This window comes from Cottoperca gobio, chromosome 5 (genome assembly GCF_900634415.1).
Source record: "Cottoperca gobio chromosome 5, fCotGob3.1, whole genome shotgun sequence".
Lineage (NCBI taxonomy): Eukaryota > Metazoa > Chordata > Actinopteri > Perciformes > Bovichtidae > Cottoperca > Cottoperca gobio.
The window spans coordinates 28,761,436-28,782,805 of NC_041359.1; the positions used below are offsets into that span (position 1 = coordinate 28,761,436).

The following is a 21,370-nucleotide window of genomic DNA, read 5'->3' on the forward strand; positions in this document are numbered from 1 at the left end:
TGCGCTGACGGCAGCAAGATAAAGCTCTCCTACATCTCAGATGAAGAGTGTGGCTGCCAAATCGTGAAAAGCAAGGACACGACAGACTACAAGTGTTGCCAGGCAACATGGAAAACTAAGCTTCATAGAATGGAAGTACTAGACTCAAGACTCAAGACTCAAGACTCACCTGTGTGTATTCAGCCCCAAACAAGGCAAGTTAGATATTCTAAACGGCAGACTCTCTTTGCACTCACTTTCTCATGTCCAAATCCTTTATCCAACATCTGAGGCGTCTCCTGCACATCTGGGTCTTCAGTGTCATTAAAGCTCATCAGCTGTTCTTTGTTTTCTTTTCTGTTGCCTTGAAGCGCTCGCATGATGATTGTTGGTTCATCTCTTCATTTCAACAACAAGTGCACCATCATTTATCATTTTACATCTTTCACATGTTACTTTTATTATTTGATATCTACACAAGTCAGAAATTTAAATAAAAATAAATCTAAACTAGGAGAAGGAAAATGATTCTCTCACACACACACACACACACACACACACACAAAGAAGGGAGAAGAGTATTTTATTATTAAAGTAGATCTTCTCAACTGATAATCTCAACCATTTACAACAACGTTATAAACATTACAATCTATTATAAAACTGGAGATTCTGAGGCTCCCAGAAGCTGCTGCGCCGTAAAATACTGATTTAAAAAACAAACGTTTGTAGCTTTTTGTTACGCACGACTTCAGGCTGCGACCGGTCGACACATTATGTGCGTCCACAACTCGAAGCTGCATCTAAAACTCGGACTTTAAGTGACTGAGCAGCCGACCGGTCGACCGCAACATGCTCAGCTTCTGCTGTCACACTAGGGGTCAAAGGTCGACCGCTCAGCGTGAGGTAAGCTTCCTGCAAAATAGAAAAAAATGTTCCAATACAAAAAGCTTTGGCAGCTCGGGTTTGAAACCTTGCAGCAGCTGGTGATGAAGTAACGTCGGCATCATGTGACCAACACAACATGTGAAGTAATGCATTACATCATCAGGCGTTCTCCCATTAGATTCTCGTCACCAGCCTCTCCCGACGAGCTGCACGTTTCCTTTCCTCAGAAAATCAAGACTTTAATATTTCAGAAAAGTATCAAGATGAGCTGAAATCAATTAAATAAAAACAAGGTTATACGCCACGTCTAGGGAGTCCTCACGTACAGGTGAACTCTGTATAAAAGTGTCTCCTGCAGAAACCTGATGTTTGGACACAGCGAGAGACGCAAGAGAGGAGACGTGTGCAGATGTTATCGATGGCTGTCACGGTTCATGGCGTGTGTGGAAGACTGTCGTGAAACGTGCGAGGAGATGAAGAGTGTGGCCTGTGTGTGAATGGATTTTATATCTATGGCTCTAAGTATTAAAGCTGCGGTCGTCAGTGACGTCTCACGTGGAGCAGGTGAAACATCACAAACACTTTTCTCCTACGGAAACGAAGCAGAACGCAGGTCAAGAGTTTTCATCTGAGCCCCAATGAACTCTGGGAAATATTTATTCATCATCATCACGGTCGCTTCTCTAAAACGTGTAGAGAGAATATGACAGACTTCTCTGTGTGTTCAGTCCACTCGCCTGTTCCAACGAGAAGTGAGGCTTTAAAAAATATGGGGGGGGTCCATGTTGAGGTTCATATGGTCAGCAGAGGAACTTCTTCTTCTCACCATCTTTCCATCTCACTGATGGCCTGAAGGATCCGAGTTTCACCATCTGATGGGTACACTGCAACACACACACACACACACACACACACACACACACACACACACACACACACACACACACACACACACACACACACACACACACACACGATTTATTTTATATGCCACGTCCACAGCAGTGCGTTCTCATCTTCTGCCCCTCGTGCAAAACACCCACACGACCGGTACTCACGATCCCTAAACGGGTTTTCGTCGGAGTCGGTTCTGTTTCCGCTTCTGGACGAACGGTCCGAGTCTGCAGAGTCGTCGTCGCTGTTGTCGTCGTCGCTGTTGTCGTCGTCGCTGTTGCTGCCGAGAAGATCTGCAATCTGAGGAGAAGAGAAGAAGTTCACAGCGACTGCGTGTCGAGTAAAAGCTTTGACCGACATCAATCTTCCATCTTTGTTTGGTTTCAGAGACTTGAGGTTCTTTCCTTCACGCTCTACGATCGTCACGATCGTGCACCAGACAAACATTCTGCAGTTTATGACACTTTCAACTTCTAAGTCACGGGAGCAGATTCTCAAAGGGAAGCTGTAACGCTCAAAGCACCTGCGCAGAGTGAACGCCGCTCTGATATCATCCGGTGCTTCGGTGCTAGTTGCACATATTTAAATGAGGTGATATGCACATCTGGGCTCCTTTCTAAGATTATTAACTCCTGTTTCAAGTTGTGAGAAACGTCTCTGCACCTTGTTGCAAAAATGTATTTCATTCATTATGCAGTGAATGAAATACATTCAGATTCCATTAACTCACATTGTAAATGACATTATCATGTTGTATAATGATGATGAGGAGGAGGAGGACACTTAAATCTAAAGACAATAAATCAAGTGGAGGAAAAAATCAGAAACATTTCTGTGTGATGTAATAATAATAATAATAATAATAATAATGATGATAATGATAATAATAATAATAATAATAATGATAACAATAACAATAATAACGATAATAATAATAATAATAATAATAATAATAATAATAATGATAATAATAATAATAATAATAATAATAATGATGATAATAATAATAATAATGATAATAATAATGATGATAATAATGATAATAATGATGATAATAATGATAATAATAATAATAACAATAATAATGATAATAATAATAATAATAATAATAATGATAATAATAATAATAACAACAATGATAAATAATAATAATGATAATAATGATAATAATAATAATAACAATAATAATAATAATGATAATAATAATGATGATAATGATGATAATAATGATAACAATAATAATAATAATGATAATAATAATAATAATAATAATAATGATAATAATAACAATAATAACAATAATAATGATAATAATGATAATAATAATAATAACAATAATAATAATAATAATAATGATAATAATGATAATAATAATAATAATGATAATAATGATAATAATAATAATAATAACAACAACAATGATAAATGATAATAATAATAATAATGATAATAATAATGATAATAATAATAATAATAATGATAATAATAATGATAATAATAACAACAACAATGATAAATAATAACAATGATAATAATAATGATAATAATAATGATAATAATAATAATAACAACAACAATGATAAATAATAACAATGATAATAATAATGATAATAATAATGATAATAATAATAATAATAACGACAACAACAACAATGATAATAATAACAAACTTCAGCTGCAGTTTGTGAGATCCGTTACCTCTTCATCTGTGGGAGAGATGCCCCCCCCTCCGTTCTCCGGGTCGTCGTTATTGATCAGTTCCTCTATGAGCGGGTCTGTTTCCATATCGTCGTCATCGTCGTCGTCGTCCGTGTCTGAGGAATCATCATCGTCCTGGTCTTCATCATCCTGCGAGACAACATTAGAGTTACCGTGACAACATGGCATTAAGATGCGAGTGATGATGTCATGCTTCCTGGACACCAGCTTTGTAACTCACTGTTGAAACTTGATTTCATTTATTTATGCATTTTATTTAATATTTTCTTTTTCATTACGGCTAATATATAAACATTTTGGTTAGGACATTTTTTACTAAAGAATGTCTTTTATTATTAAAATTATTAATATTATTAATATTGTTATAATTATTAATATTATTAATATTATTAATATTGTTATCATTATTAAAATTATTAATATTATTAATATTGTTATAATTATTACAATTATTAATATTATTAATATTGTTATAATTATTATAATTATTAATATTATTAATATATACATTTGTATATGTCTTGTTGTGCACGAAAAACAAAATGGCAATAAATATATTTGTAAAAAAAACCGCTGCTGAGTAACCATTAATGTGACATCACAGGAGATGCAACATTACGGCCTCGTGGAACAACACCACCACCACCACCACCACCTTCCTGTCTGAGCGTCTCACCTGATCGTCGTCTCCTTCTTCTGCCAGTTTCTGTCGTCCCACCTCGTACAGACGACACACCGTGTCCAGGCTCACCGCGTCCTGGTTCTGCAGAGTGTAAAGAGACAAGGTGTGCGTGTCAGAGTGCATACAATCTACGAATACACACACCTGCTGAGAGGAGAGCTGCCGTGTAGCATCTGCTGTTGCTTTGGACACAAACAAGTCTGGAAACAACATTATTATAAGAAGGCTTTAAAAACACGATTCATTAAGACATCATACGCGTCTTTACAGCGGTCATGTCATCAATAATAAACATCTTAAATGCCCACGAGTTTACACATTTGAGAAGTTACACAGAATGTAGATATCCGTGTGTAAACAATGACGTCGTTGCCGCGGTGATGCCTCATTTAAATGACAGTGTTTTGTCGATGGAGCAGCCAAATTGCACTTTTAAAAAGTATAAACTATTTTTATATCAATATTTTTAACTATTTATCCCCCGTATGATTGCTTGAGTCGTCTGTCCTACTGCCGTGTTTTTAATGTTATGCATGTCTTTGTATTTTGTGCACTCTGGGACAGACTGTCACTCTGAATCTTGTACTTATACTTACACCTTTTGTATAATGACAATAAAAGGCTTTAACTTTAAACCCCGATCGAGCCAAGCTCCATTCAGAAAACCAGCATTTTAAAACTGGTTTGCTCGTCGTCTTCAAACACTCCTGACGAAGCATCAAATCAAACGGTTTTACACTTCGGGGTTATTTCGGCTTCCTTTTGATCCATTTCTTGCAACTATATCAAAGCAAAAAGTGTTTGTTTGTGGTTCATTGCGCACAAATAAACACCGACTAGGAAAAGGTACCTCGATGACAGCCAGGTAGCAGTCTTTGGTGTCGGTGCACAGGTCAAAGATGTTCCGCTTCACATTCACTGTGGCTGGAAAACAAAAACAAGTTCCGAGTTATAAACAAAAAACCTGGAACGTGAAATAAAACACACAGGAAGTGCAGCCTACCAATGGGCTTGTAGTCTGTAGCGTCGAAGGTCCTGAAGGACGAACCGAAGGGACTCTTCATCTGCTGGTCCACGGAGTCATCCTCGTCATCGGCTTGCAGCATCGCTGTGTGTGTGTGCGTGTGTGTGTGCGTGTGTGTGCGTGTGTGTGCGTGTGTGGAAGGAACCATAACATTAACACATGTATATGTAATAAGTGACGCAGAGATGACGGGTGAGTTAATATAATGTAATACGCCTGTTAAATAGATATAAAGAAATACAAACAGGGTTTCCACACGTTCTTAAATATCAAATTCAAGGTCTTTTCAAGGACTTTCCGGGACCAAGGCCCTCAGATTCAAGGACCCACATCGGCAGATTGAGACACTGAACAACGTTCAACTCTCAGGCTTTACAGACGCAAATCAATATGGAGTATCAAAGAACTTCATGTGTAAAATAACAAAAGATTTAAGGACCTGAGGGGACTTGTAGTAGTTCAGAGGTTATAAACAGATGACTCTGTACCACGCACAATATTTTCTCTGGTTCTTCTCAGATGAAGAAACAAACATGGCGTCAATTAAACTTCTGAGAAAGAAAGTCGGGCAAAAATAAATCTCTGGACAGATGAACTGTAAACATGTCTGTCTGTCTGTCTGTCTGTCTGTGTGTGTCTGTGTCCTTCTCTCCGTGTCTGTGTCCGTCTCTCCGTGTCCGTCTCTCCGTGTCTGTGTCCGTCTCTCCGTGTCTGTGTCCGTCTCTCCGTGTCTGTGTCCGTCTCTCCGTGTCCGTCTCTCCGTGTCTGTGTCCGTCTCTCCGTGTCTGTGTCCGTCTCTCCGTGTCTGTGTCCGTCTCTCCGTGTCCGTCTCTCCGTGTCTGTGTCCGTCTCTCCGTGTCTGTGTCCGTCTCTCCGTGTCTGTGTCCGTGTCCGTCTCTCCGTGTCTGTGTCCGTCTCTCCGTGTCCGTCTCTCCGTGTCTGTGTCCGTCTCTCCGTGTCCGTCTCTCCGTGTCTGTGTCCGTCTCTCCGTGTCTGTGTCCGTCTCTCCGTGTCCGTCTCTCCGTGTCTGTGTCCGTCTCTCCGTGTCTGTGTCCGTCTCTCCGTGTCTGTGTCTGTGTCCGTCTCTCCGTGTCTGTGTCCGTCTCTCCGTGTCTGTGTCCGTCTGTCTCTCCGTGTCCGTCTCCGTCTCTGTCTCTCCGTGTCCGTCTCTGTCTCTCCATCTCTGTCTCTCTGTCTGTCTCTCTGTCTGTGTCTGTCTCTCTGTCTGTGTCTGTCTGTGTCTGTCTCTCTGTCTCAGTCTCACACACAGGATCAGTGTGTGACTGGGCCGTACCTCCATACATGATGGTGGCGTTGCTGTTGAAGACGAGCCTGCACTGGTCCAGGGAGGGGACATTGTGCACGAGGTGGAAGGTCCTCAGGTCCCACTGACGGCTGCGGTCAAGGCGGACAACAGATACAGTCTCCACATGTTCACATTAACAAACAGCATCCTCGTAAACAGCCCAATAACTCCTAACGTTCAATCATAAGAAGGAACCTTTGACACGCTGACGGAGAATCAATGACGCTCTCTTTTAGCTTTGTTGTGTTTTAAAACATGGCTGCAAAACCAAAAAGGTGCGCGGAGAACATGAGCCATTGGGAGCAGAGGATACGATCTCAGTGTTGACGATGACCTCCAGACCGTTGGGGTGGAAGTCTCCGCTGATGTTCATGTTGAACTTGTCAAACTTATGGATGGCGCGCGACGCCCGCACGTCCCACAGCACGCCGTCGTTCAGCACCAGGTCGTCGCTGGGGTTGAAGGTGGCGCAGTTCCTCTTGTAGTTGTTGGCCAGGGCGGGGTCGTTCAGCGTCAGGGTCTTCTGACCCGTCTGGATGTCGTAGATCTGGAAATATAGAAACGGTTTTAAGCATCTGAGGTCGTCTGTTCGTGCTCATTATTCTGCAGGATGCGTGGCGGCGGCGGCAGAGCAGAAACGCACGTGTGCGACTTGGTCCTTGGTGCCGATGACTCGGTCCTGACAGTGTTTGCTGAACTCCGCGTAGTGATCGTCCACGAACGAGTTCCTGGGGGAGAAAGCGAAACACGGCGTGAAAAACTACAGACTCTAAAGTGGTGTGTGAAGTTAAAACTGTGTGTGTGTGTGTGTGTGTGTGTGTGTTTTACTTCAGGCTAAAGACACCATCGATACTCCAGAGAGCAGACAAGGGGACGCTCCATGAAGCCGAGGTGAGCAGCAGCTTCCCGTCCTGAGAAACATCAACATACAACTTTATTTAACACCCGTCAGCACATCTTCACCTCGTCGTGTGAGGAGCGTGCAGCAGGAACATGCTGATGCATTAACAGTTTGTGTCTGTCGTCGCTCTCTTTAGCTGCTAAACGCTCCTCCGTGTTCCCCGAGTGAACCAGAGCTGCAGCTAACGATTCACCATCGATTCATCTGCAGGTTATCTTCTAGATGTCTGGTTCTGTCACTTTAATATGATATAAACCAGAGAAAACTGTTTATTCTGACTTTTACTTAAACGATTTATCGATTATCATAATTGGGAACTACTTTTCTGTCGATAAAGTTTTGTGGCGGACAGATAATGGAGCTCAGACTGAGCGGATCTTAATCTTCAATGAACGCACCCTGGAGGGTTCCAGGTGTGTGATGGCCGATGTGTGGCAGTTGTAGTTGGCCTCCATCACCCCGGAGAAGACATTGTAGAATTTGAGGTGACCGTAGCAGGTTCCCAGCATCAGGAAGCGCTCGCGGGCTGAGAAGGCACAGCAGGTGAAACCGCTCTCGTCTCTGTCGCCCTCGTGGAAGACCGCCATCGCACGGAACCTAAACACAGATTTAAGAAAGGGAGACGCGGAGACAAAAGACTGCACTGAAAGATTTCCAAACAAAGTGTCCCCAAGGCTTCAACATCTTCCCCTCCACAGGTGACGATGTGTCAGGTGTGTTCCTTACCTGCTGAAGATCAGATCTCTATCCAGACAGCCTCGGTCCACGCCTCCATATTTGGGGTACAGCACGCGGCTCCCCAGGCGGGCAGTGAAGTTGGGCGAGGCCTGTCGCCTCTGCTTGGGCTCGGGGCAGCGGTGGGGGTTGAAAAGGGAGAAGGGGGGGCAGGTGGTGACAGGATTGGGGCAGCGAGCGTGTTGCTCCCTCAGGTACTCTGTGATGATGCTGTCCAGGGTCGGGGGGGTCGGAAGGTGTCGCTCCAGCTGCTTCTTCATGGCTGGAGTCTGAGCGAAAGAGAGAAATGGTCAAAGCCAAACTGTACCTGTAGCTACACCTATACATGCACCTGCACCTGTAGCTACACCTATACATGCACCTGTAGCTACACCTATACATGCATCTGCACCTGTAGCTGCACATGCACCTGCACCTGTAGCTACACCTATACATGCACCTGTAGCTACACCTATACATGCACCTGTAGCTACACCTATACATGCACCTGTAGCTACACCTGCACCTGTAGCTACACCTGCACCTGTAGCTACACCTGCACCTGTAGCTACACCTGCACCTGTAGCTGCACATGCACCTGTAGCTACACCTATACATGCACCTGTAGCTGCACATGCACCTGCACCTGTAGCTGCACATGCACCTGCATCTGTAGCTGCACATGCACCTGCACCTGTAGCTGCACCTGCATCTGTAGCTGCACCTGCACATGCACCTGCACCTGTAGCTACAGGTGTAGCTACACCTACACCTGTAGCTACACCTACACCTGCACCTGTAGCTACACCTATACATGCACCTGCACCTGTAGCTGCACCTGCATCTGTAGCTGCACCTGCACATGCACCTGCACCTGTAGCTACAGGTGTAGCTACACCTACACCTGTAGCTACACCTATACATGCACCTGCACCTGCATCTGTAGCTGCACATGCACATGTAGCTGTAGCTACACCTGCACCAGGACATCTCCCCTCCTGACTGTCGTGTTGCAGGTACACCTTCAGGTTCCTGACGAACAGCATTAAGAGACGCACTGAGTGCAAACTGTGAATATCTAGAAGTAGATGTTGAGACGCTCTGAGCGACAGGCTGAGAGCTGTGCTGCTGTTCTTAATGTAGCGCTGCAGAGCATGAAGCTTTATTAAAATCCAAACTGCTTCACTACAAGCTGAAGGAAAATACAAAGCTGGGCTCAAACTATTGCATATATTTCATTATTGTTTAATAAGTTATTCTTTCAGTTGATAAATGTGGAAAGAAATAGTTTTAAATGTTCACAGAGCCAAAGTGACTGAAGCTTATTAAATATTAAATCCCAAAGTGCACGCTCACCTGTATGAAAGCACCGTGGTCAGACTTCTGTTTCAGCGAGCAAAGCTTCTTTCCTGAGTTGCAGTTGGCCACCGGCCGTTCTCGTGTGAATAAAATCCGGCCCGCCATGTGAGGGCCCGGCCCGTGAGATGCGGGACAGGGGAGGGCGGGGGTGGAGGAAGAGGAGGGCTGAGGAACGACAAGGGAGCGAGAGGGAGCGGGGGAGGTGAACCCGCCGGCTGAACGGCAAGACCTGGGAATGGTGGAGGACGAGGAGAGAGGGGTGACGCAGGAGGAAGAGTTGGGACAGAGGAACCCCATGGACAGATTGGCCTCTTTAACGAGCGTGTTGGCCGTGTCGAACAGCCCTTTGGACATCAGGTGGTTTCTGATCAGCATGAAGAGTTCCCTCTGAGAGAAGGTGATGCGCGACTGGGCGACCACATTCGCCCTCTGCAGACGAGCCAACGACACGTCGCTGCCCATGAGGAGGGGCTTCCCCGACACTCGCTCCGTCAGCCTGGCGGCGTATCGGCAGAAGCGGACGTGCTCGCTCCGTTTGTCCTGCAGCACCGGCTCCTTCATCAACTAGAGAGGAGGAAACACACAGGAGGATGTGTGGGTGCAGGTCAAACTCCACAGCTGTCAGCTCATCATGTGCGTTTCTCTGATGCTGTCGCTCACCTGTTGAATGTGGCTGCTGGTGAAGAGCGGCAGTTTGCTGATGATCTGTCTGATCGCTGTGCTGCGTGAGAGTCCGACCAGAGCCTTGCAGGCCAGAGCGCGGATCAGGTCTGCATCTGTGATGGGCATCTTCACCGACAGCACGGACAGAAGCACCTGAGGGAGGCAGAAATGGGGGGGGGGGTCCATGACACTGGGGACTGCAGGATTTTTTCCTATTTATTTAAACATTTCATTCAAGAAGAAGATTAAAGCTCCACTCTTACCTTTATGCCGTTGTTGTTCTGCACCATTTTCCACATGTGGGCCAGCACTCTGTCGTGGGAAGCAGGGGACTGCTGGGGGAGGAGGGACAGCCTAAGGGGGGCGACAGCAAAAGCACCCACAGTGTTCAGGCTCTGGTCTGGAGCGCACACACAGTTTATTATCACCTGGGGTGGGACAGGGGAGAAGATGGCAGAGTTAAGATCGGCAGAGAACAAAATCAAAAAACAGAAAGAATGAGAGATTGTTGCGCCAACGTCTAACTGACCCTGAGGCTAAAGGCTAACCTGCGGATGTGTTAGCACGCTAACGTTTGCTAATCATCAGGAAACACTAAGTGCAGCGGAGGCCGAGTCAGCGTTTGTTGTTGTGACACGTTAAAAAGAGGCGAGCTGAGCCACAGCGCTGGATACAACTCGTTCACTTCATATCAAACCACGAACCAAAGAATTAGAAAGGTTATATAACTTTGACCTTATGATGTCACTAGATGAACAAGCGTGAGGAACATGAACCCGTCCACTGGTCGAGCTGCGTCAGTGGAGGACAGAGCGACGGTCTTCTGCTCACCTGCAGCGCCGACTTCTGGATCTCGGCGTCGTTGACGAACACTTCGCCCTCGGCGACGCCCAGAATGATGCTCATGCCTGCGGACAGAAGAGACACGTCGACGCACGTCCGGGACAAAACATCCAACGAGGCTGAACGTGTGAGCGTTGTACTGACCCACAGTGGAGACCGGAGACCTGGTTTCATCCAGCACCTCTACCGTGTCCGCCAGCACCAACTGGACCTTCGGAACCACCATGAGGATGGCCAGGATGTCCAGGGTGTAGCGCACCGTGTCGCTCCTGCACACAAAGAGAGTGTCAAGTTTGACTTTCTTTTAAGACAGAAATTAAAGAAACAAAAATGTGCAGTCACTTTATTTTCTGCACATTTGAAGAAGTGTTGCAGGATTTACGTGAGCGGCGTCCTCGTGCACTTTTACCTGCCGTAGTACGTTCTCCAGTCGCAGGCGGTGGAGATCAGCTGCAGCATTAAAGGGACGCACGACAACTTGTAGAACACCTCGACTGGTTCCCAGTGAAGCTGCGGAGGTCCACACTCGATGAGAAACTCCATCATCTCCAGAACCTGCTCTCTGGAGTACGAATACGTCTGGAAGCAGAGCGCCACACACACGTAAGAAGATGATTTATACGGTTTAACATTTCTGTACGAACGATGACAAACACACCAGGTACCTTATAAACCTGCTGCCGGGGGTAAATGGTGCTTCCTTCTGACGTGTACAGAGACTGTCTCACCTGCTCAGTCTTCACTGCCAGGTGAGCCTCAAAGTACCTATATACACACACACACAAATGTGATGCTGCACTAAACTATAGAAACATACGATCTATTCCTTCTAACATCCAGTACCTGCGCAGCGCCAGGCACGTGTGTTTGGCGGTCTGCCGGTTGGAGAACACCTGGTCGTCGCTCATTATGGACACTTCATTCTCCGTGTTGAGGATCTCCAAAGTGCTGACCTGCAGGCGCAGAATGTTTACAATTCAGACTTTTATGACCACATAAAACAATAAACTCTACACGCTCAACATTAAACGCATTATTAAGGCGACGTAAACGGACCAAGTTGACCAGCCTGCGCAGGCCGTCCTGCTGGTCGAAGAGCTGCAGCACCGCTCTGCAGGAGAACGAGATGGAGAAGAACATGGTGGCGTGGCAGACGCCCGACGCGTGGGACGACTCCAACAGCCACAGAGCGTAGGACACCATGTCGGACAGCACGCCGTCTGAGAGTGTGCACACCTACATACATACACACACACACACACTTGTGAAGATGTACATAAAATACTTTTTTATTTATAAAAAAACCAGTCTAGTGGTGTCTTGTGGTGTCTTGTGGTGTCTTGTGGTGTCTTGTGGTGTCTTGTGGTGTCTTGTGGACAATATGTCAGTTTCTCCAGATTAGGATTACTTCCTTGTTCATCTGACAGGTGCAGAATTATCCACGGAGGTCCATCCTCTCCAAAACAAATGTGCTCGGTGAGTAAATCTGGTAAAAACACTGAACAAAGCAGATTCACTTTAAAAACCAGTGTTTTCCCGGTGGGCCCTGGTGTGGAGCAGCTACGAGCTAAAGGCTAACGTACGGTCAGCCTGTTTCTGGGATTACTTAAAGTCTCCGGTGAGTCAAGCAGGTGGAAACACTGAACCCCGAGTGACCCGTACCCTCTCCATCGCATCCAGATTGTAGGCCAGGTAGTACAAGCAGAGAGACACTCCCGTCGCTGCCATCGAAGGCCTCGGGATGTCCAGAAGCCTCTGCACTCCTCCGTGAGTGATGAACTCTGCTGCAAACTTCTTATGGAGGAGCAGCGAGGCGAGATACTGGACACAGAAGAGAGTCGTGAGGTCAACGTGTAATACATGTGCACGGCCTTATAACTGAATAAAACACTGTTTGTACAAAGACGACAGAAGAGACTCAACATGCTGATCTCACCAGCAGGGCGTCGAAGATGAGCTGGACGTTCTTGGTCTTACTGAGGTCGATGTAGTTCATCAGCAGCGACCGCGTGTCCAGCTGCATGAAGACGGCGAGCAACTGCGGAGAGAAACATTATTTACCCGAGAGTTCATGGGAAGGACCTGCAGATCAGCGAGGAGCTCAGCAGCCACATTTCAACTCCCGCTGTTATTATTTGTATGACCGTCGTTCGTCTCACCTCCTGGTAATCTCCAAGCGGCGTCAGATACTGCAGGATGAGCCTCTGCCCCATGGCCGGGCTCAGCGGGAAGAGGCAGTAGTCGGAGCCGATGACCATGGAGCTCATCTCGGACCAGGAGGAGCTGCAGGCCGGCTGGTCGCTGGAATCCTTCGCCTCCGCCTCTGCCTCTGCCTCCTCCTCGGTCCAGCGGGAGCTGAGTTTCTGCTTCGCCTTCCTCCCGTTCTCCGTCACCGCCTGTCTCTTTCCTCCTCCTCCTCCTCCTCCTCCTCCTCCTCCTCCTCTACCTCCGGCGTCCGGCCTCGCCTGGTAAACAAAGTCCGGAAGCAATCGCGTGGAGCCGAGTGCACCACCGCCGCCGCTGGAGCCGCCATTCTTCTGGGCCGAACACAACCGTGACAAAGATTTGGCGTTTGACGCCGGCCTGCAGCCCTCTCCGTCTCGCTCTCTTCTCTCGCCCTCCTCGTCTTCCCCTTCCGTGGGGTCGCGCTGGTCTGTGGAGGCGTTTGAGGTTTGGGTGGCTTCGTCCGCACTTGTGGCCTCTTCAGTTTGCAGCTTGTGCAGGGTCCTAATCATGACGGGCACCTGGATGTTAGTGTCGACCAAGTGAAGCAGTTAGAAGCGGGAGTTAGAAGCGGGAAGAGAATTTGAGGGTGGTTCTGATATATTCAGAGGTCAGATTTGTTTTCTCAAAGGAGCAGACGGGACATGTGACTTACAGTCGATACCACAACCAGTGAAGTCCCACGATTCTAGACCAATATTAATCTTTACTGAATAGAGCCTGAACGCACCATAGCCCACCGGGAGCTAACAGCTAACGCTAACTAGCTCTTCTGCTGGATTATGTTACATTGTGAACAACATGGAGTTGTTGTTCACAATGTAACATAATCAGGAAAACAGAGGGTGTGTGTGTGTGTGTGTGTGTGTGTGTGTGTGTCCCACCAGCTTAGCGTTCTCCTCTCTGTAGCTAGCCGCCACCTCCTGGTTGCTCATGGCTCTGGCCAGCAGACCAGTGGCGTAGACACACAGCGGCAGCGCTGCTTCAAGAGCCCAAGTGAACAACTTCTCCACCAGACCTTCCTGTAACACACATAACACACACACAAGTTGCCGTTACGGTTATGAAGTACTCGATGTAAGAGCCGCCTTGCTCTACAAACGTTTTCCTCTCCTTCCGTCTGATGAGCAGATCTCTGAGTTTTACCTTCTCTTGGAAGATGACGGCGGTCTCCAGGCCTGGCATGATGTTCTGCAGCAGGCGGCAGGCGGACGTGTTGAGCTCCAGCTCTCTGCTGGTCATTATATACGTGTCCAACAGCTGGAAACAAAGCAACTCAGCTTACACAATTTACAAAGACATCGTTTGAATGTAAAGATATTCATTTTCAGAAATCTGCATCAATCATTTTAAAACAAATTAACTAAATGGAAATTCAGTCTGAATATTTCTAACTGCTGGACATCTGTCCTCACCGCATTAGTGAAGTCATCATTCATAAAGAGCATCTTCAGGAGCTGTCCCAGCATGCAGTTGGGGTCTGCTCGTCCTGCAAAGATGAACCGAAGCTTCAGCTCAGAGAACACTGACGGGAACATGTACAGCACATGTTGTGCTCCTGGAAACGTGTTGCATGGTTATAAAAAGGACAAAAGACAGAATGTTATGTTAACGGGTGGAAACCTGGATGACGGTCATCGAAGGGATCGGGGTCGGCTTTGTGGTACTCTCTCGTCTCCCGTTCGATCAGCTCAGATATTCTGCAGCAAACACAGAGAGGAGACGTCACCTTCTGCAGAGTCAGACTCTGTCCGAGTCCAATCCAATAAAACAACATCTCTGCTCACTTGGTGAGGATGGACACCAGCTGCTCCGTGGTGCCCTGCTGCGCTTCTTCCCATTCGTCGAGCAGCGTGGCCAGATCCGCTTTAGCGTCAACGGCGGCCGACGCGGCGGCCGACAAGGCAGACGACAGGACGGCGCACACGGCAGCTGTCATGGCAGCGTCTTCTTCTGGGGAAGACATCGCTGCCTGGAAGACAGGAAGAGGAGGAACAGAGAAGAGTAAATAATCGATAAGGCGGGACGGGTAGACCTGCGTCAGCGTTTGTTTTCAACGTAAAGGTCGTAGGCTTTAGATCACTTGTTTGTTCGTAGTTATTACAAAGTGTGTGTTTACTGAATAGAGCCTGAACGCACCACAGTGCAATACTATGGAACTCCACCAGGAGCTAACAGCTAACGCTAACTAGCTCTTCTGCTGCCGATTTCAACATGGAGTTGTTGTTCAGAGAAAGAGAGAGAGAGAGAGAGAGAGACAGAGACAGAGAGAGAGTGTGTGTGTGTGTGTGTGTGTGTGTGTGTGTGTGTGTGTGTGTGTGTGTGTGTGTGTGTGTGAATTTGCACAAAAATAAAATCACAGTGTCGTTGCTTTACAACAGTGTCGGGGCCGGGTATGCTGGAGAAGAACTAGTTTGCACGTCATGTCGTCCGAAGCCAACAGCTTTACAGCGGAGGGAGAAAACCAGCCGCCATCTTTACGTTTATCAAAAAAACCGTATTCCTGTCATGTCTGAAAAAACAGCAAATTCTTTCAACAACACTAGCTGCTGTTCTGACATGTGTAGGAAACTTAAACAACATTTGGGAGAAAACTTTTGCTCCTAATCCAACATTTTACACGGAGCAAAAAGTCTGTTTTTGATGTGAAACTCATACAAAACATGACGTGTAATGTGCACGTGTGTGTGTGTGTGTGTGTGTTTGCTGAATTTGTACAACTTGAACCAAACTTCAGGAATCTGGAAACATGAAGAACTTCCGCTTACATTTCTGTTGCACAAATTATTAAATCTAAGAACCTGATATTTTAATTGTTATTTACACGTACGGAGAGTCTGATCTCATGTTTTACAGTGGAACACGGCTCATTATGGGATCTTTCATGCATTAAATCACGATGCATATATCGGTAAATATCTTTGTTAATATTGGTTCAGTATTTCAAACACACCTGCTCATCACCTGCATCACAACAGCATTACTATCATGCAGGTGCTTATAGTGAGACACGTTACCTCTGACTGCCAATGCTCAGGTAAGTGTCTGTAGGAAGTTGAGAGGTGAAGCTAGATAATAATAATAATAATAATAATAATAATAATAATAATAATAATAATGTTATAAGGAGTCACAGGTGTGAAACTCAGATGAGAAGAAGGTACAAAACCCTCACGTACTTAAATACAATTTTTATGTACTTTTACTTTCTACATTAGTTACTTTGCAGACTCAGATTATTTATACAAAATATAATTACAATAAATTCTGATGGATTATTATGGATTAAGCTACGCAGCAGTACAAAGTAGTTATTTATATAATAAGAACTTTTCATATTCTGAACGCATAACAATCATTTTCATTGTCAATTTTTTGTTTTGATTAAATCGATTAGTTGTTTGGTCTATAAACACGGTTAGAACACGGTTAAAAACAATAATAATAATTAATTTAATTTAATTAAAAGGTGCTACACGTAAAGGGGAAACAATCATGGTAAAAACAAATTAATTGAATTATATTATTATTGAATTATAAGAGTTAATATGGGATAAAAGAAATTAGAGATCCAGGTTTTAAAAAGGAAAACAAATAAGAGACTAAATATTTAGAAACAAATGTTAATCAAAGCCCAATTTGACGTCTTTAATTCAAATATATTCAGTTTACTGTCAAAGAGTAAAAGAACTTATTGACATTAAAGAAGCTGGAATCAGAGAATAACAAACAAGATGGCGGATAATGGTTCTAACCTGTGAGTCCTAACACCTGTAACCTTCTTTAAATCATGTATCCCCGTTTCAGAAGTTTCCCCAGTTCTTACCGGAAGTTGTGCGCGTGTGGCTGGACGGTGAGACGTTCAGACACTATAAGACATTATCGCAGAGGGGAATGTCCCCGTGCTGCGGTGAATCCACGCCGACAACAGGTGCCCTCTGGCCGGGGAGACAGCTGGCTCATCCCCCGCGGCTCAGAAACCACTTTCTGCTCTGCGCGCGTGGAGCTAACGCGGCAGGAAGGTGACAATTAGCAAACTGAGCTAACTTTACCCTGATTCACGCCGCGTGCTCTGTAACATCCGCGTGGTATCTGTCTTCTGACCCTCCGGGGGTTAATGTCGCGGGACGTTAAGCTCCAAAACAGCCGCAGCGGCGTGTTGACAGTCGGCTGCCTCATGTCAGAGACACAAACAGCTTCAGCTAGCAAGTTCACGGCGTTTAAATGTGCCTCACTCACCTGGAGGAGAAGCTTCTTCTGCTTCTGCTTCTGCTTCTTCTGCTTCTTCTCGCTTCAACTCGTCGTTTGAAGAAACTCTGCTGAATGTAGCGAAGGAAACAACGCTGACACGAAACGTTTAAGAAAATCTTTAAAAAGTATCACGTTTATTTTCAAAACTTCTCCCGGCGGCTGCGCGTGACGTCACAGTCGACGGTAGATGACGAAAGACGTCGAACGTCCTCCTGGGACTTGTAGTTCAGAATTTAAACTGAGTCATTTGTTTCATGAAAGGTTATGTATTAAATTGTTTTGGTTTGACTGGATCAATTATTCGTTTATAAAAAATAAAATAAAAATTATGATGGGATGATTTATTGACAAATGCAAATAGGTAAAAGGAATAGATACAAATCAGACACAATGTTGACATTGATACATTGACTGAAGAATATTAAAGTAATGACAACAATAGAACTTGTAAAGCATTAAATGTTTTTCTTTTTTCTTTATTACATTACATTCATTTTAAGTTGATATAAAAAATATGGAAACATGTATTGTTAATCCTATATCTCTGTTCACAGTTGTATTTGGTTAATTTGCTTATTATGTTCACTAAATGTTGAATTCTTAAATACAAACGTTTTAGAGCTGTCTCCATATCAAACAATACATTTCCTCTATAATTTACAAACAAAAAGGCAGTTAAATTGGAATTGGGTTGTTGATCTTAAATTTAAAGAGATTTAAGACAATCTTATGCATTTAAATCTGGCATATTATATTTTATTTTATACTACTCAAACACACAATGATTTAAATTAATTGTACATGTGTTGTTCAATGAAGAGGGGGAAAAACAAAGAGTTCAAAATCACATCGAAGTATGTAATCAGCAAAATTTCCTTAAAGTAAAATGCCTGCATTAATGTGTGTGTTACATGTTCCTGTTACATTAATGTGTGTGTTACATGTTCCTGTTACATTAATGTGTGTGTTACATGTTCCTGTTACATTAATGTGTGTGTTACATGTTCCTGTTACATTAATGTGTGTGTTACATGTTCCTGTTACATTAATGTGTGTGTTACATGTTCCTGTTACATTAATGTGTGTGTTACATGTTCCTGTTACATTAATGTGTGTGTTACATGTTCCTGTTACATTAATGTGTGTGTTACATGTTCCTGTTACATTAATGTGTGTGTTACATGTTCATGCTACATTAATGTGTGTGTTACATGTTCCTGTTACATTAATGTGTGTGTTACATGTTCCTGCTACATTAATGTGTGTGTTACATGTTCCTGTTACATTAATGTGTGTGTTACATGTTCCTGTTACATTAATGTGTGTGTTACATGTTCCTGTTACATTAATGTGTGTGTTACATGTTCCTGTTACATGTTCCTGTTACATTAATGTGTGTGTTACATGTCCCTGCTACATTAATGTGTGTGTTACATGTTCCTGTTACATTAATGTGTGTGTTACATGTTCCTGTTACATTAATGTGTGTGTTACATGTTCCTGTTACATTAATGTGTGTTACATGTTCCTGTTACATTAATGTGTGTGTTACATGTTCCTGTTACATTGATGTGTGTGTTACATGTTCCTGCTACATTGATGTGTGTGTTACATGTTCCTGTTACATTGATGTGTGTGTTACATGTTCCTGTTACATTGATGTGTGTGTTACATGTTCCTGCTACATTGATGTGTGTGTTACATGTTCCTGTTACATTGATGTGTGTGTTACATGTTCCTGTTACATTAATGTGTGTGTTACATGTTCCTGTTACATTAATGTGTGTTACATGTTCCTGTTACATTAATGTGTGTGTTACATGTTCCTGTTACATTGATGTGTGTGTTACATGTTCCTGCTACATTGATGTGTGTGTTACATGTTCCTGTTACATTGATGTGTGTGTTACATGTTCCTGTTACATTGTGTGTGTTACATGTTCCTGTTACATTAATGTGTGTTACATGTTCCTGTTACATTAATGTGTGTGTTACATGTTCCTGTTACATTGATGTGTGTGTTACATGTTCCTGTTACATTAATGTGTGTGTTACATGTTCCTGTTACATTAATGTGTGTGTTACATGTTCCTGTTACATTAATGTGTGTGTTACATGTTCCTGTTACATTGATGTGTGTGTTACATGTTCCTGTTACATTGATGTGTGTGTTACATGTTCCTGCTACATTGATGTGTGTGTTACATGTTCCTGCTACATTGATGTGTGTGTTACATGTTCCTGTTACATTAATGTGTGTGTTACATGTTCCTGTTGCATTAATGTGTGTGTGAAAATATAACATCTCAATATAACAGAAATAACTACTTTGGTTAATTTCTACATGAATGAATGAGAACATAACTAACAAGTGCAAACTGTTTATTGAATCTTTTGGACAAAAATTAATTCAGCTGTCAGACAAAAATAGTCAGTTTTGTCCACCACCTGTTTCCAGACGCTTGTTGAAAAAAGAAAACAGAGCAAACATCACTCTGGATTTATTTACAGGGTTTCAAGAACCACATTTAAAACAGTAACGCAGTCATATCATAAGCAAGAGACGACACAAAGGAGCTGCCAACAGGTTCAGAGCGCCGTCCCTCTGGAAAGTTAATGTTCAGATACACAGTCCTTCACCATAGTAGGTATTACTGCAGCCCTCACGACTCTGGCTTCGACTGCATCAGGTATTAACGAGCTAAAATATTATCAACATCCAGCTGCAGCAATTCGTTAATTAATCAATTAGTCGACAGAAAGAAAATTTATTGGCAACTAAAAAACCTTTAAAGTAAAAGATCCAAATATGTTCGTGTTTAACTTCAAATGTTTTTACATTATAAGACATTATTTGGGGTTTTAATCAGCTGGTTTGATGACATCACTGTTGTCACCTGGCAGATGAATTGATGTTACCTGCAGAACACATTTAGAACCACACGTTGTTCCACTCAGCACTTCATTCACTTTTTGCAAAACTTTCAAACCTGGACTTGATCACATTCCTGATGTGCACGTTTCAGACGTGTATGACATTTCCCCCCCCCCCCCCCCCCCGCCGCCGCCCCCGCCCCCCCCCCGCCGGCTTGGCTAGTGCGTTTTCAGTTTGTCACCAAACAGCGTCATCACAAGTCCGTACAGGAAGCCCCCCGTGAGGACGAGCAGCGTGCTGGACACGGGGCTGAGCGACAGGAGGGCCCCGAGCCCGTAGAAGAGCAGCAGCAGCAGAATCATCCTGTAGCTGGCCAGCGGGCGCAGGCTCAGCCTCGGCTGCCGGTTCTTCTCCGACGTCCGCCGGGACAACGGGCTCTGCCGCAGTTTGGCGGCAGAATCGGGTTCGGCCAAGTAGTGGCGACCGAGGCGACCCAGGAAGTCTGGACGAGAGCAGAGAGCGTTCATGTGTCCTCCAAACTGTAGGAGAGATGAGCATTAAACAAGGCTCAGGTACCTTTTACTAGTGAGGGAAGACACTACAGGTGAACAGAGTCAAACATGTAACTAACAGATATCATGAAGCTTCCCCACTTCATGACTCACATCAACACAAGTTTATATTACAAGTGTTTAATATGTACATGAGGCATGTGAGAGCAATTATTATATGTTCATGTACTTCTATTTGTCTGTAACTATGCAAAACATTCACTCGTCCTACAGCAGAAAACTGCTATGTGTGCAAGGATGTTCCCACGCCTGCAGTCTGCTGTGAACGTGTTTTGTGTATCCAACTGATATCTTGTTGTGAGACCAGAAGAACATCTTGCTCAGGACAGAACTAATGTTGGATATAAGATGTATGTTTTCTCTCCGTTGGAAGCACTCTGCTGCAGACTGTTTCGCACTCTGTATGACTTGACTCTGGGGCCTCAGAACAACGTGTCAAAGACGAACCTGGTTTTCCGTAACTTTATTGAACATCTC

General features: G+C 44.3%; 2 protein-coding genes across 8 annotated transcripts in view; both read right to left on the reverse strand.

Annotated features, from left to right (window-relative positions):
- Window positions 1-545: 545 nt before the first annotated feature.
- Window positions 546-17,636, reverse strand: LOC115007863 (DDB1- and CUL4-associated factor 1-like). Of its 4 annotated transcripts, none has more exons than XR_003832237.1 (30): window positions 14,983-15,161; window positions 14,819-14,895; window positions 14,611-14,684; window positions 14,342-14,455; window positions 14,080-14,217; window positions 13,132-13,716; window positions 12,909-13,010; window positions 12,635-12,793; window positions 12,029-12,208; window positions 11,816-11,925; window positions 11,638-11,737; window positions 11,382-11,551; window positions 11,117-11,241; window positions 10,961-11,037; window positions 10,393-10,557; window positions 10,127-10,282; window positions 9,464-10,030; window positions 8,120-8,397; window positions 7,792-7,990; window positions 7,321-7,403; window positions 7,136-7,220; window positions 6,806-7,039; window positions 6,481-6,574; window positions 5,166-5,270; window positions 5,013-5,086; window positions 4,157-4,243; window positions 3,460-3,609; window positions 1,926-2,061; window positions 1,605-1,751; window positions 546-1,456 (listed from the first exon to the last, which is right to left on the reverse strand). XR_003832237.1 is itself a non-coding variant. In XM_029430905.1 (30 exons), the coding sequence occupies exons 2-30, from the start codon at window positions 15,159-15,161 to the stop codon at window positions 1,690-1,692; spliced, it is 4,665 nt and encodes a 1,554-aa protein (XP_029286765.1). In that variant the 5' UTR covers window positions 15,162-15,167; window positions 17,435-17,636; the 3' UTR covers window positions 546-1,689. The 4 variants fall into 4 exon arrangements, 3 of the variants coding, with proteins under 3 accessions (XP_029286765.1, XP_029286767.1, XP_029286766.1); XM_029430905.1 differs by adding an exon at window positions 17,435-17,636 and having other exon boundaries at window positions 546-1,751; window positions 14,983-15,167; XM_029430907.1 differs by adding an exon at window positions 17,248-17,377 and having other exon boundaries at window positions 546-1,751; window positions 14,983-15,167.
- A 2,893-nt stretch (window positions 17,637-20,529) lies between these two features.
- smpd4 (sphingomyelin phosphodiesterase 4) overlaps window positions 20,530-21,370 on the reverse strand; it is a 12,446-nt gene continuing 11,605 nt past the window's right edge. For 3 of the 4 annotated variants that reach the window (XM_029430908.1, XM_029430909.1, XM_029430911.1), the window contains one exon: window positions 20,530-20,860. In XM_029430908.1, the coding sequence (XP_029286768.1) occupies window positions 20,540-20,860 (321 nt within the window). In that variant the 3' untranslated portion in view covers window positions 20,530-20,539. The remainder of the gene's footprint in view (window positions 20,861-21,370) is intronic. The other variant, XM_029430910.1, reaches the window with a different exon arrangement.